At 38.0% G+C, this 18,530-nt stretch overlaps 1 protein-coding gene across 3 annotated transcripts; it reads right to left on the minus strand.

Moving 5' to 3' along the window:
* LOC107630345 (NADH dehydrogenase (ubiquinone) complex I, assembly factor 6) lies at nt 459-3,983 on the minus strand. 3 transcript variants are annotated; one of them, XM_016333455.2, is made up of 3 exons: nt 3,493-3,983; nt 3,177-3,367; nt 459-1,609 (listed from the first exon to the last, which is right to left on the minus strand). In XM_016333455.2, exon 3 carries the CDS (start codon nt 1,588-1,590, stop codon nt 679-681), a length of 912 nt encoding a protein of 303 aa, XP_016188941.1. In that variant the 5' UTR covers nt 1,591-1,609; nt 3,177-3,367; nt 3,493-3,983; the 3' UTR covers nt 459-678. The 3 variants fall into 3 exon arrangements, with proteins under 3 accessions (XP_016188941.1, XP_020976934.1, XP_016188934.1); XM_021121275.1 differs by having other exon boundaries at nt 459-1,620; XM_016333448.2 differs by having other exon boundaries at nt 3,177-3,401; nt 3,493-3,862.

Genomic DNA, 18,530 nt, shown 5'->3' on the forward strand with positions numbered 1-18,530 from the left:
CCCATTGAACTATTATTGCGGTCTATTAACCTAGATTGTTTTTCTATATAAGAATGACAACGACAGGCAATTATGAACACCACAACAACATTTTTTAAAACGAGATTTTTTCAGGAGTTATCGTTTAAATATTGAAAGAATCTAGGAATGATAGTATTGCATTCTTAGAAGAAAAGGATTGAATTGAAATATTAAAATATCTAATTATATATTATGTGTCAAGCTTAGTTTTAATTGGTTAAAACCACACCACAAGATTAGTTGAGGAACATTTGTTATTTCAACTTGGCACCTAATATGTGGTCATAGATTAATGATTTCATATTTGATTTAACCTTTTGTGGGTCCTGTGTTTTCTGGCTGCCAGCTAGGTAAGTTGTATCCATCAACCTCCACAGAAATTTGTTGGACTAAATAGCAATTGTAAACAAGTCAACCAGGTACATGAAATAATGAAATATGGATCAAGTACAAACAAATGCTTGAGATTGAAATTTGAAATCAAATAATCTCCAGAGATACTTAATAAGTTAATATCACCTTAGTTATTGTCTTTGAACACAAGAAACGTATCTTTTATTAAGACCACACAAAATATAGAAGCTATCTCTTCTAATCAGAGGGGGAAATTTTATGAAAAATTTCTAACATTTGAGATAGGATACATAACATAACTTCTCAGTACTTTCCTCTCCATGAAACCCACTTCAGTTTAAGTTGGTACCACAAAGGGGGTATTCCCAGAACTCCTTTTGCTAGCCTTGAATCAAATACATCAAATTGGAACTTACTTAGGGTATTTAAGATAACCTCAGCAGGCACTGCTGGCAGGAGCACTGGAACTGCCTCAGCAGGGACACTCTTGGCCAACTGCCGAGCTTTCTGTAAGTGAGCATTGGCTACCGATGCCATGTCGAAAACAGCATTGCGAAGCCCCTCACGAGGATCCAATCGTACCTCGTCTCGACCACCTTGTTTAACTATCAAACCATGCTTGAATGCCACTTCAGTTGGTATGTAAGAAAAATGGCGGTTGCGGCTTGCATGATAAGGCAGTGATTTGAGGAGAAGGAGAATGCCGCTGGCCTTTCCAATGTGTGAGGCTGCATGGTCTGCTGCAGTTGAATTGATCCCACCAGCTTGAAGGGTCAAGTAAAGCATGGTTGATACTGTGTCCTCAGCATATTTCTCCAATTCTTGAATGGTTTCTGGCATTTCAGTGTCCTCTCTTCTTGCGTCATTGATCCTGGCTTCAACAGATCGTTTCAACCATGTCTTACTAAGCTTGGTCTCTGCTATCACAGACGAAAGGGCCTGCGCTGTTGGGTGTTCAATCAATTTATTGGAGTACATTTTGTCTATGGCCTCTTGCCACCATACAAGGCGCATAAGACCGATCCTGGTATCTGAAGCCACATCCATAGCTCTAGATGTTTCAACATTCAAGGCGCGGAGTGCAAATGCTGCCTTCCGCATAGATGGGGGCAGTTCAAGAAGGCAAAGATAGTGATGATAATCATAGCTACGCACTTGTTGTACACAATACGAGAAAGCTGCTCTTAAGCTGCTTACTGCCGGAGTACCAGTCATCAAAGCTTCACCTGGGTGCCTATGAGACGACTTACATTAATCACAATTAGTATCACAAGCTACAATAAAAGTTTCAGCAAAAAAATTCCTATTTATGGAACTGCATAAATAAAATAAGGACAATAAAACCAGTATATGGCTTAATAAATTCAGGAATCACATTTATGGTTGGGATCTATAGTCCCTAAAATGTATATGTACAATAAGGAAACATAATTAAACAACAAGTTTGAATTCATTAGTCTTAACAATAAGTTTGAATTCATTAGTCTTAACAACTAATCAATGATTTTGTAGAGTTACCAATTGCTCTCGATGGCACAAAATCTTTCTTCTCTCTCAGTTCTTGTAACTATTTACTCTTGGAACTATGATTAAAACTTGTAGAGACTGTATTAAGTCCAAGTTGGGGAACTAGAAGTACATCAACGTCAATTTTCCCAGAAAAGCTAATATGAAGTGTCTTCTGTTCATGTGCATGCTTGTGAGAGAGAGAAGTGAAGAATAATGATAAATTAGCATGGTCGTGACTAATACGTGTATTGCACAGGCGTTAGTGACAAACAATCATGGCTAAAACCATGAGAAGTCAAGAACAAAACAATCCTCTGCACCCAAACATCAGTTTAAGTGGGTTTACCATAGCATTGAAACCATATTAAAAGAGTAAGCATCTACAAAGTTATGCTCAATTTACAAAAGTATGTCAGACTGTGTCTATTTGAGGACTATATTCTATATTAGAGAATATTTAATACATCCTCAAGAAAATTTACTCAAGCAAGGTGGATTGCAAGGTCTGTTAACTGGCAACAAGATGACAGGCTTTAGCCTAACAGTTCCGACATTAAAAATCACAAACATCATACTTTAATAATCCTCAAAATTCTAGGTATTAACTTGATCACCTTTTTCAAACAAATGACAAGCATGAACTGGACCTCAAGAAAAAATAAGTCCTTTGGACAATGAAACCAAAACTCTATAAATAATCGTGTTCATATGATAGACTAATAAGATTCGACAGCTAGATAATCAAGACTTATGCATTGCAGCATAAAACTAATATGCATGAACAAGGTTATATTTGGTTAGATTTTGAAGGTCAGCCATTCCAAATTTGTAGCAACTGGTTAAAGCTTAGCAGCATAAATTTGTACAAGTTCTTAACTTATTTACTAATCGCTATGCATTAACTTCAGATCACGGCAAAGTTCTCCCTATCCATAATCCATGCAACTATACAACTATGGCAGCATGTTCACGAATGGGGAAAAAAGTTCTAACTGCTTTACACACAGATTGCAATAGGTGGGGATAGGAATGTATGGAAATGGAGCAAGAGGCGAAAAAGAATGTGATCTTGAAAATATAGAAAGAAGAAGCACACCCATGTACTACGAGGAATTACATCAAACACTAGGTGTGCATTCCCATGGTAAGGAACATTGCAACTACCAAGTAGTATCATCCTAAAAAGATTTTTATCTTCCTTTTTAAAAACAAAACAGTATAATAACGACCGCAGATCTTAAGCATATATATGTGTGTGTGTGTGTGTGATTATTTTGGTAACACATGCTTACCCGAAAGAGTAAAACGGGGATGGTTTTTGTTTGCTCGTCACTGCAAAGAAAAAAAACGTGATAGGTTCGTTATTGTTATTGCAACCAAAAATGTAGATGGCTCTTCTCTTGTGCAAAGGAGGGAAAATTCTTGCGAATGGGCCACGTGGATCACCCAACGATCTAGGGAAAGTCCACTTCAAGCTTTGCTCCTAATAGAATAATAACATATTAACATTGCACAATCTGAGACAAAATAAAAATTAAAAAAAAAAATTCTCAACATAGATGATATCTCCAAGACTGCAAACTTTGATTCCACCTAGACCACTCTTACCCGAAGTAGCGATAGAGGATGTTCTTCAATCTGGAGCAGCTGCGACGAGGTGGAGCAGATGCAACGAAGCGGAGCAGATGCGACGAGGCGGAGACAGGAAGCACCGGACGATCTGCCACAACCGAGTTGATCAATCCCACAAGGCCTGCAAGAAGGAAGCAACGGTGATGGGAAATCGCATGGCCAGGCGGCGAAAACGTTCTTCTTCGCACGTCGCCGTTGTAGCGCTGAGTAGGACGGAAATGGAAGTTTTCTTGCAACACCCAGGGACGATGAGCAGCTCTGAAGAAGCGAGGTTGAAGATTTTCAGAATTTCAAAACAGGGCGGGCAGGCGGGTCTAATTAAAAAAGAAAAAGAGAATGAAGGTCGCGAAACAGTAGCGGTCATGCTCGAACCCAAGAACCAGGACCGTTCCAGACACTCCGAAACAAGCAGCAAACTGAACAAGGGTCAGGAAACGCGACGGTCCAATGCGCAGCAGTGGAATCGGCGAGAGTCGACGAACAAACGGAGACGGAGGAGGCGAGGCGTGCCACGGCAGCTAGTGGCATGGCGAGCTGCAGTTGAAGATAGCGCGGTCCTTCTTTCTCCTTTGCGATGACCAGAAAGAAGCGGTGGAGCCGGCGAAGTCTTCAGCTTCAGGAGGCGAAGTGGAAGCATCCAGCAGCGACGCTGCGTTCTCGTGGTGACGGCATGGTGGCTGGAAAATTAGGTATCCATCTCCTGACTAGGGCGGGTCGGGTCTGATTTGTACTGTACTGGTGGTGCGGGTTTTGGTTTTTGGCCGGGTCAGCTTTGCCGGCAGTGGGCCAAAGAAAAGTTCGAATGTTATAAAATTTTTTGAGAAAAATTCAAAATAGCCAATGACAATTACCTCAAAAGACAACGAAGTTTTTGACAAAAAAAAATATACAACTCGGCTCCTGAAATTTATTTTTATGGGATTGATTAGTCCTGTGTCAAAAAAAGTCAATGTTTTTTTGGCACAGGGGCTAATCAGTTCCAAAAAAAGATCAAGGGCCGGGTTGGATGTTTTTTTTTGGGGACCTCGTTGTCCTTTTGAGATAATTGTCAGGGAGCGGGTGGGGTATTCACTCTATAATTTTTTGAATAATACTCAAATAGATCCCCAAAGAATTCATGGTCGGACAAATCTGTCCCCAATAAAATTTAACTAAAATTTTGATTCTGACGTTTTTAGTTATACACCAGATACGTCCCAATGGCAGTTTGACCCAGTCAGAACGTCCTACGTAGAGGTTAACGGCCTGACGTGTCAAGTTAACTGTCACGTGTCACCTCCAGAAAAATTTGGTCCCCATTCAACCCAGACAAAACGACGTCGTTTTGGATCATGAGGCGAACAACATCGTTTCGTGGAGGGCAAATTCGTCCCCACCATGGAAGGTGATGAACGGATATTTATACACTTTTTTGCATTATTTTCATAGTGTTTTGGTAATGTTTTGCTAAGTTTTTATTAAGTTTTAGTAGGTTTTTATACAAAAATTATTTTTTGGATGCTATTTTGAGTTTTTGTGTTTTTGTTATGTTTTTAGGTGATTTTTGGGTGATTCTGTCAAGTTTTGGAAAAGCCTAATTCAGATATAGAGAAAGGACTGCAGATGCTGTCAGATTCTGACCTCCGTGCATTCAAACGAGCATTTCTGGAGCTACAGAGGTCCAATTGACGCGCTCTTAACGGCGTTGGAGAGCTAACATCCAGGACTTTCCAGCAATATATAATGGTTCATACTTATCTTTGGAAAGGATGGCCCAAAACGGGCGTTGAACGCCCCACTGACCCCTGCTTGGCGTTTGGACTCCCCAAAGGAAGCAAGCTGGCGTTTAGACGCCCAAAAGGGAGCAAGTCTGGCGTCCAACGCCCCAAGAGGAGTCCCAGCACATGGAGTCACCCCAAGCTCAGCCCAAACACTCACCAAGTGGGCCCAACAAGTGAATTTTCGCACCTTTAAGTCTAGTCTATCATATTTTTGTATTCTTTTCATTATTAGATTAGTATAAATAGAACAAAGATCACATTTGTTTAGAACTTTTGATCTTTGGCTTATTCGAACCTTTCACTACTATTTTCTGTAAGCTATGAGCAACTAAACCTCCTAAGTTAGGGTTAGGAGCTCTGCTGATTCTCATGGATTAATAATATTACTGTTTCTATTTCAATATGTCTGATTCTATTCTCTTATGCGTTCTTGTTCTTCAATCTCAATGAATTGGGGGTGAACCGTGACATTCATCCTTGTTCTACATGGGTTCCGTGCGAGTCCTGACCCAGATAGCATTGAACTAAAGCTAGAGAATGCATTGCGGATTCCAAGAGAGCACCTGGACAACTTTGGATACGTGACATGAAATTCTGTTGACCGTGGGTTACTGACGTCTCTGTGGTGCTAAGGCTAGAGTCAGAAAAGTCGCACTCTCTGATCCGGAAGATCCGACCTTGTCTGTGGCGTCTTGAGTAGGATCCCGAAAGGGAGTGGATTGTTTAGAGCTTTATCTTCGGCTACAGTGAGAAGCCATGAGTCAACTTGATGAGAGGACATGAGTTACTCGGATATGGTGGACTGTTGTGGTTTAGAAGAGATTAACCTGATGAAAGGACATGAGTTAGTCACTTACGGCTATCATTGAATAAATCATTCATTATTGAAGTAGACATTAAGAAAAGTTAATCTGGAAGAAAATAGCATCTCTGAAGCCTTAACTGAATCTTTATCACTGTTTTCACATCAATTTGGTATTTCGTTCTTTACTATTTCGTTTATGCTTTAAAACAAACAACCAACTTTTCTAATCGCCTGACTAAAATTTATAAGATAGCCATTGCTTGCTCAATCCGACAATCTCCATAGGATTCGACCTTCACTCACCAGAGGTATTACTTGGACGACCCCGTGCACTTGCCGGTTGTAACACCCTACCACACAGAGCCTTTACACCTAGGATGTAAAATAAAGGTGGCGAGGTGCTACGACCTCTAAAATAAAATATATATAGTATAATAATTGAAAAGATTTAATATACGATGAGCCTTGATGAAAAAGTAAAGTAAAAATCGCAAAATATAAAAGCACAACGATAAAAAAACGTGGTTACTTGCGTACGAAGAAATCTAAAGTCCACTAACATAATTATACAAAATATAAGAGTAGAAGATCAAGGGTACAAGATAACAAGCTCCTAATTCAGTTGCAAAGCTAAGGCTGGCCGGAGAATATTTACGTATATATATACATAGCTTCAAGTCCCAAAATGTACATACATAAACCCTAGTTCTCCATAAAACCTCTAAGAGGTACATAAACAAGGAATTCTTATACACAAGGGGAGAAACTATAAATTTATACATAATAATATCAAAATAACAAAAGAAAACCCCAAAGTAAACCACTTCACCGCAAAAACTCCAGACGCCTATCGAGGTGCCTCTCGATCTGCATCTGAAAAATGACAACACAGTATGGAATAAGAACTGGAGGTTCTCAGCATGGTAAAAGTGCCACACACATAAGATATAAGGTCTTGGAAATGCCAGAGGCCATCCTAGAACGCCGACATTTAGATTATCGAACTTAAGAATTAAAACCGAAACCATAAATAAGGGTGGTTTTCTAAGGATTCCTAAACTTAACCAAATACTTTAACCTAACCCTCCATCATCCTCTTTCCTCCAAAACTTCCATCACCAGTACAATAACACAGACAAGCAACCAGACAATAACAAACACAATTAGGATACAAGTAATGCAGATAGCACGTATACAAGTAAGCATATGAAAGTCACATAGGCATTCCCAATTAGAGCTTGAACAAGCAATTCAAGCAATATGCTTATGATGCATGCCTGTCCTATGGTTGTTAATATCAACTGTGGGTTACTTAGCCAGCCCGACATGTCCTGGATGGTAGCTAACCATGGACAGAACGCCAAACACGGAACAAGTGGGACAACACCTCTACCCTTGCATCTTACTCGCGTACCCGGAGTAGGGGACAACTTCACCCTGCCTCTTACACAGGCAGTGTTACATTCTCAGCCCGGAGCTAGCGGCAACAGAACATAGCCCTTGCGTCTTACTTGAAGCCTTGAATTTTCCCGGAGCAAGTGGATAACACCACTGCATCTTACCCGGAGTCACATATAGAGACACATTATCATTATCATTACCATTCATTCATTCATCTGTTCATTCTCAATTCATACCCCCGAGCAAGTGGATAACACCACTGCGTCTTACCCGGAGGCACATCACAATCAGTTTCAATTTCATTATCATTATAACTCATTCATAATCATCTATAACTAATGCATAATCATCCTTTACAACCATGGCATCACATATACTTCAGTTCTCTGCATTTTTCATACATAATTCATCATTTTTCAACCTTACTTCACCCTCAAGTTACCACTCTTTCTTAGTTCCATCTCATCACTAGGCTTACTAACAAAATCTAGGACCAAAGGAATGAAAATAGAGGTTTAGAACTACTGAAATGTGTACGCATGGGTCATGTGTATGCGTGGAAGTGCACTACTGAAATGTCACGCGTACGGATGCAAACCAGGCAGTAGCGTTTGTCCGCGAAGGGGGGTATATGCGTACGCAAAAATTCCATGTCACGCGTATGCTTGGGCCACACGTACGCGTGGACATGCATTTTTCCAAAAATTTCACTAAGTTTCAAAAGCTGTAGAGTTTCAGTTTTTAACCTCAAACTTCCAACGCGCATAATTTTTTGGTTATAAATTATTTTTCCTCCATTCTTCGAACGACATAAACGTCTCGGACCCAATTTTATTTCTAAATAAGTTTGACACAAATCAGGGGTCCGGAGATCACGCTATGCTCACCAAAGTTGGCCAAAAATCACAATTTTCACAAAAACTAATAAACCTCAATTTTCAAAACAAACTCTTCTCAAACCTCTTTTAATTTAACCAAAACTTTACCAATTTAGCCTCAACCCCATTCTAACTTTTTTATTCATTCCACAACACATCAATTCTCTATTTCATCAATTTTAACTCAATAATCCAAGTTCACAATTCACAATATACATTATCAATTTCCAATCTTCCATTTTCATCAAACCTCAAAACCAAGACTCCCGATTCTACATTCAATATACAAACCAATTAACCAAATCAAGTATAATTCTCAACTTCAAATCAATCTTCATACATACCAAGTATCATAATACATAATTCACATACATCATCAATAAAAACACCAACTCCACCTTCAAAACTCAATAATCACATAATCCATGTAATCCGTTCTAACCAATCAACAACATCTCAAATTTAATGCCTATCCTAGGGTCTCTAGCCTAAGCTTTCACAGAAAATTATATATTAAATACGTAAAACCTAAACTATACCTTGGCCAATTTTCACGTATTTTCCAAGGCAACCCACTAGGCAATGTTGCAAGCCTCAACACCAAAAATTCAGCATCTAGTTTCCAACTCCAAGCTTCCAATTAAGCTTCCAACGTTCCCAATTTGCTTCATATCACATATATACACCTCACCTATATCATATCATGAATATTCACACATATACACTTAATTTCCAACACACATAACCAAGAAATCCAATAGGGTTTGAGGGTTTTTACCTCACCAACGGAGAATTGGGTCAAAGCCCGGCAAGTTCGCTAAGCTAGTTTGATCCTAACATTAAAAATCAACAAAGTTTCAACCTCCAATTCATCTAATTTTGAAAATTAGAGAAGGAATAACTGAGATTAAAAATGAGACTTTCTTACCAAATTAACTACTGGTCTTTGTAAAGCTTGACGCTGTAGCCGCGTGGCCGCAAACGGTGTGATGATCGGAACTCGGAGTAGCAAGATATGATGGCTTGAAGTGGGACAAGGGTTTTGCTCTCCTCCTTTTTCCCCTTCCTCCAGGAACGTGTTCTTGGCTTTTGGGGAAGGAAATGAGCTTCAGCTCATTGTATTAGGTGAAAGGTGGATTAGGCCTTGGGCCCAGTTCGACCGGTTCGGCCCGTTTGGCCCAATCTTGGGCTAAATTCTTTGAAATTAGTGTCAAAATTCTTATTTTAATTAGTTCTATCATATTTTAATATAAAATTTATATTTTTAATTTCTTTTATAAAATAAATAATTTATTAGTTAATTATTCGCTAATTTTGTGGGGTTTACATCCTACCCACCTAATTAAGAATGTTGCCCTCAAAATTCAGATTTAGTTATCTGAAAAGAGGTGTGGGTAGTCCTTCCGCATATCCGATTCAAGTTTGCAAGTGTGTCCTTCGATCTCAACTTGATTTTGAGTAACCTTTATTATCGATACTATTCTTTCGCCTAGTTGCTTACACTGGTATTGTCAACCTCAACCGAAGTTACTCAATACATCAAATCTCCTTTTCAACTAGATTAACTCAGATTGTAAAACGTAGTTTATCTCAGAGGCATACTGCCGGTGTGGTGGAATATGAATATGTCGTGCAAGTTCAAAAGATACAGTGAAAAAACTGCTAGATACCTCACCGGTCCCTAATCTGTCTTAATACTTCAAACGGTTTGACACATCTTGATTTTAATTCCTTAGTTTTGATGGCTCACCGATTCTAGGTTGTTGAAGTAACTCTTAAGAATATGTAACTTATTTGTGGGCTTTGCACAGTTATAATCTTAACTCAAATTTGCTTAGTATTTTCTCCGTTGCCTCGGCTCCCAACTTGGGACTCAAAATACCTAATATTCTCGGGTTATTATAGCACAAGGGTGATCAATGCGCTACGTAATCTTATAAATTTCTTTGATAAATTAGTCTCCCCTGATAGGCAAAAAGTTGGTGAACTCGTAATTCGATTCATGATTACCTAATGGCATTACATCCTTTGATCATAGCTCGGAGTCTTTCTAGCGAAGCGTCGACACGCTGTCACGATGTCGTATCCGCTCACATTCTAAGCACTTGGATAGTGCATGTGTAGAATTTCCAATTAGTTCTTTAGATTCAAGTTTGGTACAGAGGTTACCATTCCTTCTAAGGTTTAAAAACTTGTTGCCCTCAGACATCTAAACAAACGGTACATCCCAACGCGTCGACTTAATCATGGACAATGTGGCCGATAAGAATTAAGGTTCCACAACTCTCCTTGAGACTGCATCATTATGCACTCCTTCTTCTGTGTCCTGGCATTTTGCTTTAAGGAACTAGTGTCTTGGTTGTTATATCTAGGAGTAAAACGAAGTGTTAACTAAGCTCGGGTTGATGTTTCGAAAAGATACTAAGCTCAAAGGCGATCAAACTATTCAAATAATGTTTGTCAACAATTAAAAGGAGGTCTGGTATGATGATTGGACCAAGACCCAGAAAATAGAAAGATGCACAAGAAGAAGAATTAAGGTACACACCAAAGAAGAAATATTGAAGTCAAGCCATGATAGGAAGAGAATAAAGCACATCGAATCAAATACATGCCAGATGATATCCAAGAAATGCAAGTTTGTGAAAGAGAGCAACTCCATCCATATTGAGCGCCAAAGTTTCAAGGATTTACATGATTATACCAAGATAAGTTTCGGCTCATCCCAGAAGAAATGAGACTCATGCCAGTAAGAATAGAATTAGAAAGGTGACCAACTGGTGTGTGCGTACGCAATTCCCCACACTTTCCGTACAGCAACAGTACCAGCAAGTGTACTGGGTTGTCCAAGTAATACCTGAGCGAGTCAGGGTCGATCCCACAAGGATTTTGGCTTGAAGCAAGCTATGGTTGTCTTGCAGGTCTTAGTTAGGCAGAATCAGAAGGTTGTTGGAATATTATGTAAACCTTGAATGATTATATGTCATAAATGCTTGGAAGGGATAAAACCAATTGGATTAAATGATAGGAATAGAGTTGAAAGTTGGAATTGCTTTGTCTTTCTGAATTAACTCCAGTACTACTGTCTTCTTTACTTGTGAATGATCTTCTCCTATGGCAGGCTGTAAGTGATCAAAGCCATTGCCCGTGGTCATTGATCTCCTCTACTATAGATTGAACGCCATTGATCGTGGTCATCCAATCTGACGAAGGGTGAAGCGCTTAGCAAGTCGTTCTCCTGGTGATCCTACTCAAAACGCCACAGACAAGGCCGAATCTTTCGGATTAGAGAACGCAACTTCTTTGGATTCTAGCCTATACCACAGAGACCCTAATCTTCCCGAAAATCGGCTGAACTGGTGTCTCGAGAAGTCCCCAATGAAGTCATGGATTAACCGTCTGAGATATGTATAAACATAGCTGTTGGCTCGTGATTTTCCTTACGAGTATTCATACGAACCCAAGTAGATGCGGGTGTTTGTCAGGCACGTTCGTCTTAATATGACAAATAGAGCTAACTGGTTAGATCATCCTGTTCACCACGATGAAGATCAGAATATACATCTTAGAAGTAGATCAAACACGGATCGAAGAAGAAACAATAATACTTTTATTAATTCATAGGACTCAGTAGGGCTCCTCCCCTCAACCTAGGAGGTTTAGAAACCCATACTGATGGTAAAAACACAATGTAAAACAAAAATAGGGCTGAATGGTGTATGATGTCTACGAAAATCATGTAAGATACACTTTAAATACTAAACAGATGACTAGTAAGGGTAAAGTAGTCTATTTAGTGCTAAAATTCACTTCTAGGGCCCATTTGGTGAGTGTTTGGGCTGATTTTTGATGAGATCCACGTGCTATGAGGCTCCTTGGGTGTGAAATGCTAGCTAGAGGGTCTTCTCTGGGCCTTTGGATGCTAGACTCTGCTCTTTGGGCACTAGATGCCTGGAAGGGGACAGGAAGCTGGCGTTGGACGCCAGTTTTGGGCCTTCTAATTCGAAGCAAGGTATGGACTATTATATATTTCTGGAAAGCTCTATAAGTCACCCAATTTTAGCTAGAAAATACCTGAAATTATCCAAAAATACAAAAACTCATAGTAGAATCCAAAAATGTGAATTTAACACTAAAATCTATAAAAACTTAATAAAAACTAAACAAAAATTACTAAAAACTATATGAAAATGATGTCAAAAAGCATATAAAATATCCGCTCATCACCAACTTAGGATTCAAGATGGAAATACTAATGTGAGTCAGAAAAGAAAGGCTATGTTGACTTGCAAAGGTTCGTTGACGCACTCTCGCTCGTATAGACCTTCCTGTTGTTATTTTACTTTTCCTCCAATCGGTGCTTCTTACCGAGAACACGTAATTGAGCGGATTTCATTCCTATCGCTCACTTCATCTAACTCTTAAGTTCTACCAATCCTAACAGTTTCTTTGTACATAAGGTAATCGAAAATGATTCGGTCTTCGACATTAACTCTATCGCCACTTACTCCTTCTCTCGACACCTAATCGATTAGCAGTTAAAGGTTAAATTCGCGTCATACCTCATCCTCATAGTCCACCATCACTGGGTTCTAAACAATAGTCTCATGCAACTCTCGAATTACTCTTGCTGAATTACTCAGATTTCATTTGTCCCTAAGAGTTCATTCATTTTCTCTACATTACCCATTAGCTTCTTAAGCTGCGCAAGCTCTATCAGTACTACCCCATACGGCGCAATCTAGGTTTGGTCTTAAGTTTTGACATGTTAATACTACTTCATCATTTTCATTTTTAACTATGCATGAACGCAGCATTTTTAATGTTATATAAGGCATTTAGGATTTAACTACCAATTTCACAGTTACCTCTACCTCGTTGGGACCGTCTAGCATCCTAAGTCTCCTTATGTGGACAGTTCCAGGACATATGCCCAAGACGACCACACTTATAGCATAAGCCCGAACCAAAATGACACGGCCTATTTGGGTGATAGCTCCCGCATTGCTGACAACTCGAATCATCTGAAGCAGCCGCTGACTGTTTTCCTTTTCTCTTGAATTCCTGGCCCTTTGGTGCAAAGTTCTGATTATGTTCTCTTCGACGAAATTCCTGGCTATCATTCCTTTCCATAGCAGCCTTTTTTAAATATTCTTCCGTAACCCTACTCTTGTTCACCAAGTCTAAGAAAACTCTGATCTCCATCAGGTCCACTGAACTTAGAATATTACTCCGGAGTCCTCCTTCATATTTGATGCACTTCCATTCCTCAAAGTCTCCCGGAGCACCCTGACAAATCTTCGAAAATCGACATAATTCTTCAAACTTGTTTGTGTATTCAGCTACAGACATTTGACCTTACTTTAGTTGCAACAATTTAAGCTCCTTAGCTATCCTGACTGAATTGGAGAAGTACTTTTTGTAGAATTCCAACTGAAAGGCATCCCAAGATATTGCAACGTTGTCTTGCCACCAATACTAGGCTTCACCTGTTAACTGATAAGTCGCAAACTCAACACGTTGATTTTCAGGAACTTATTATGCTTGTAACGCCCATTCCATCGCCTGAAACCAGTTATCTACCTCTGTGGGGTTCGTCGTTCCTCCAAAGATGGGCGAATTTACCTTCAATAAGGTTGCTAAGGTCATTGGCCCATTTTCTCTATTATCGCCATTCCCATTACCGGCTTGATTCCCCAATACTGCAGCCGTAGCCTGCATAGCAGCAGCCATATTCTCCAGAGTAGTCATGAAGTTTGCAGGATTATTTTCAGTTGTCTCCGGTTCTGTGTTACTAGTTCTATCTCTCCCTCGATATCAAGGTGATCAGTCTTAATATCGCAAGTCTAGTGCTTCAAGTCCCAAATGTATGCTCATGAATATTCATGCCACATATATTAGTTAGATATCCTAAATTACCATGTATAGACACCCAGAGTATGCCCAGAAGTATAGTCAGTCCGTCCCTCAGGCTCTACAGGAACGAACGGAAGGTAGGAATAGAGGATCAAAGGTACAAAATAACAAGCTCCTAACTCAGCCTGCGAAGCTAAGGCTAGCCGGAGAATATTTACATATATATATATATATAGCCCCAAGTCCCAAAATGCACATACATAAACCCTAGTTCTCCATAAAACCTCTAAGAGGTACATAAATAAGGCATTCTTATATACAAGGGGAGAAACTATAAATTTATACATAATAATATCAAAATAACAAAAGAAAACCCCAAAGTAAACCACTTCGTCGCAGAAACTCCAGACGCCTACCGAAGTGCCTCTCGACCTGCATCTAAAAAATGACAACACAGTATGGAATGAGAACCGGAGGTTCTCAGCATGGTAAAGGTGCCACGCACATAAGATATAAGGTCTTGGGAATGCCAAAGGCAATCCTAGAACGCCGACATTCAGATTATCGAACTTAAGAATTAAAATTAAAACCATAAATAAGGGTGGTTTTCTAAGGATTCCTAAACTTAACCAAATACTTTAACCTAACCCTCCATCATCCTGTTTCCTCCAAAACTTCCATCACCAGTACAATCACACAGACAAGCAAGCAGACAATAACAAACACAATTAGGATACAAGTAATGCAATTAGGTTTAAAATTAGGTTTAAAATTCCAAAAACTAAATTTGCTAAAACAGGGCCCACGCGTACACATAGGTCATGTGTATGCGTGGAAGTTTTTAACCTCAAACATCCGACGCGCATAATTTTTTCGTTTTAAATTATTTTTCCTCTGTTCTTCGAACGGCATAAACTTCTCAGACCCAATTTTATTTCTAAACAAGTTTGACACAAATCGGGGGTCTGGAGATCAAGCTATGCTTCACCAAAGTTGGCCAAAAATCACAATTTTCACAAAAACTAATAAACCTTAATTTTCAAAACAAACTCTTCTCAAACCTCTTTTAATTCAACTAAAACTTTACCAATTCAGCCTCAACCCCATTCCAACTTCCTTATTCATTCCACAACACATCAATTCTCTATTTCATCAATTTTAACTCAATAATCTAAGTTCACAATTCACCATATACATTATCAATTTCGAATCTTCCAATTTCATCAAACCTCAAAACCAAGACTCCCAATTCCACATTGTTCAATATACAAACCAATTAACCAAATCAAATATAATTCTCAACTTTAAATCAATCTTCATATAAACCAAGTATCATCATACATAATTCACATACATCATCAACAAAAACACCAACTCCACCTTAAAAAATCAATAATAAGATAATCCATGTAATCTGTTCTAACCAATCAACAACATCTCAAATTCAATGCCTATCCTAGAATCTCTAGCCTATGTTTTCACAGAATATTATATATTAAATACGTGAAACCTAAACTATACCTTGATTGATTTTCACGTATTTTTCAAGGCAACCCACTAGGCAATGTTGCAAGCCTCAACACCAAAAATTTAGCATCTAGTTCCCAACTCCAACCTTCTAATTAAGCTTCCAATGTTCCCAATTTGCTTCATATCACATATATACACCTCACCTATATCATATCATGAATATCCACACATAGACACTTAATTTCTAACACACATAACCAAGAAATACAATAGGGTTTGAGGGTTCTCACCTTACCAACAGAGAATTGGGTCAAAACCCGGCAAGTTTGCTAAGCTAGTTTGATCCTAACATTAAAAATCAATAAATTTCAACCTTCAATTCATCTAATTTTGAAAATTAGAGAAGGAAGAACTGAGATTAAAAATGAGACTTCCTTACCAAATTTGCAAATTAACTACTGGGCTTTATAGAGCTCGATGCTGCGGTCGCGTGGATGCAAACGGTGTGGCGATTGGAGTTCGGAGTAGCAAGATATGGTGGCTTGAAGTGGGACAAGGGTTTTGTTCTCCTCCTTCTTCCCTCTTCCTCCAGGAACGTGTTCTTGGATTTTGGGAAAGGAAATGAGCTTCAGCTCATTGTATTAGGTGAAAGGTGGATTGGGCCTTAGGCCCATTTTGGGTCTGGTTCGACCGGTTCGGCCTGTTCGGCCTGATCTTCGGCCAAATTCTTTGAAATTAGTGTCAAAATTCTTATTTTAATTAGCTCTATTATATTTTACTATAAAATGTATATTTTTAATTTCTTTTTTAAAAAATTTAATTTATTAGTTAATTATTTACTAATTTTGTGGAATTTACACCAGTTTAGTTGTGCGGAGTTCAATTCCGTGCACCAGAAGGTAAAGTTGCGAAACGACAACATTTTAAATGGGGGACCTATCTGCCTATTCGAGGGAACCTATCTGCCTGATGATTATGCTTCTATAGGGACCTATTTGTCTGATAACCTAATGTTTGGAAACCTATCTGACCTATAATTGGTGATATTACCCTCAAATATATTCATTGTCTTTTTTTGGTTTCATTGAAAATACAAGCTGATGTATCTGGACCTGGTAGCTTACAAAATTCTAATCCTCCCTCTCATGACATTCAAATTGAAGATTCTCCTTCACATATCATAAAAAAAATGTCTCAGGAAAAAAAGGGCAATGAATATATTTGAGGGTAATGTCACCAATTATAGGTTAGATAGGTCCCCAAACATTTGCTTATCAGACAAATAGGTACCTATAGAAGCATAATCATCAGGCAGATAGGTCTCCTCGAACAGGCAGATAGGTCCCCATTTAAAACGTTGTCGTTTCGCAACTCTGCCTTCCATGGTGGGGATGAATTTGTCCTCCACGAAACGACATCGTTCGCCTCATGATCCAATATGATTTCGTTTGTCCAGTTTAGATGGGGACTAAATTGTCATGGAGGTGACACGTGACAGTTAACCTAACACGTCAGTCCGTTCACGAAGGACGTCCTGACCGGGTCAAACTGCCATGAGGACATATCTGGTATATAACTAAAAATGTTAGGGTCAAAATTTTAATTAAATTTTCTTGGAGACAAATCTGTCCGACCGTAAATTTCTTGAAGACTAATTTGGGGTATTACTCTAATTTTTTTTAACTTTGTTCAATACAGTATTTAAAATTATGATAAAATATATTTTTTGTTTCTAAAGTCAGTAAAAAATTTTAAAAATATTTTTACGTTTTATTTTATTTTAATTTTGTTATAAAATTTTTTTACTTGTATCAGATATATTTTGGACAACTAAATTTTAGAAAAACATGATAAATATGTTTGATTTGCTTGTGTTAAAAATTGTTCTTGTGAAGCTATTCTTGAATTGGTCATATTTTTTTTTTGAAAAATTAGTCGTTAGGATAAATTTGATGCAAATAAAAAAATTTTAAGATAAAATTAAAGCAAAATAAAATGTAGGAATATATTTAAAATTTTTAATAAATTTCAAAGACAAAAATATATTTTATCCTTACAATTAATTTATATAAATTAACAAAATCAAGAAAACAACTTTAGTAAACAAAAAAGAAAACAAATAAGCAAATTGAGCAATTAGTCTCCAGAAAAACTAATACTTATGCAAATAAGTTAATATTTTTTAATTATGATTTGTAGTATGATTATCATATTTATTTTATTTTATCTTCTTGCATCTCTTTATATTTTTATGGTGATTTAGCTGGTATAATTCTTTATAAAAGGATAAAGTGTAAGAAATCAGTTTTTGAATGACTAACTTTTTTTATTATTTTGTAATTTATTTCGCAAAATTCTAAATCACGGCCCAATAACTATTAATAAGGTAGGCCCAACGGTTAAAAAAATGAAAATAAATTAGAAAATGATACTTAATATGTCAAATTTGACTTTACGAAGGTAATTAATTTTTCTAAGTCAAATTTGACTAGTAAAAAGTAAATACTTGCATGCCATTAGGTTATTTTTCTCACTAGAGAGATTTTGATCTGGGAATTCACTTTTAGCGACGGTTTTGCATGTGTCAAGAGAAAGTTAGTAACCGAAAATCTCATCCCTCTCTGCTGTGTTTTTAACCACAAGTAACTAACCGTAGTTAACTACGGATAAACACGTCATTATGACATTGATTATTTTCTCTCAAATTCATGCCCCTTCTCTTTCAATCTAAGCCCCTTTTCTTTTGATTTTTCTTCGGCCTTTTACCATCATAAATTTAGCAAGACTCTAAATTTAATTTAAAGGAACATTGATCATAAATTTCACACACTTGTGGATTTTTAT

The sequence above is a fragment of the Arachis ipaensis genome, chromosome B01 (genome assembly GCF_000816755.2).
Source record: "Arachis ipaensis cultivar K30076 chromosome B01, Araip1.1, whole genome shotgun sequence".
In the NCBI taxonomy this organism is placed as follows: domain Eukaryota; kingdom Viridiplantae; phylum Streptophyta; class Magnoliopsida; order Fabales; family Fabaceae; genus Arachis; species Arachis ipaensis.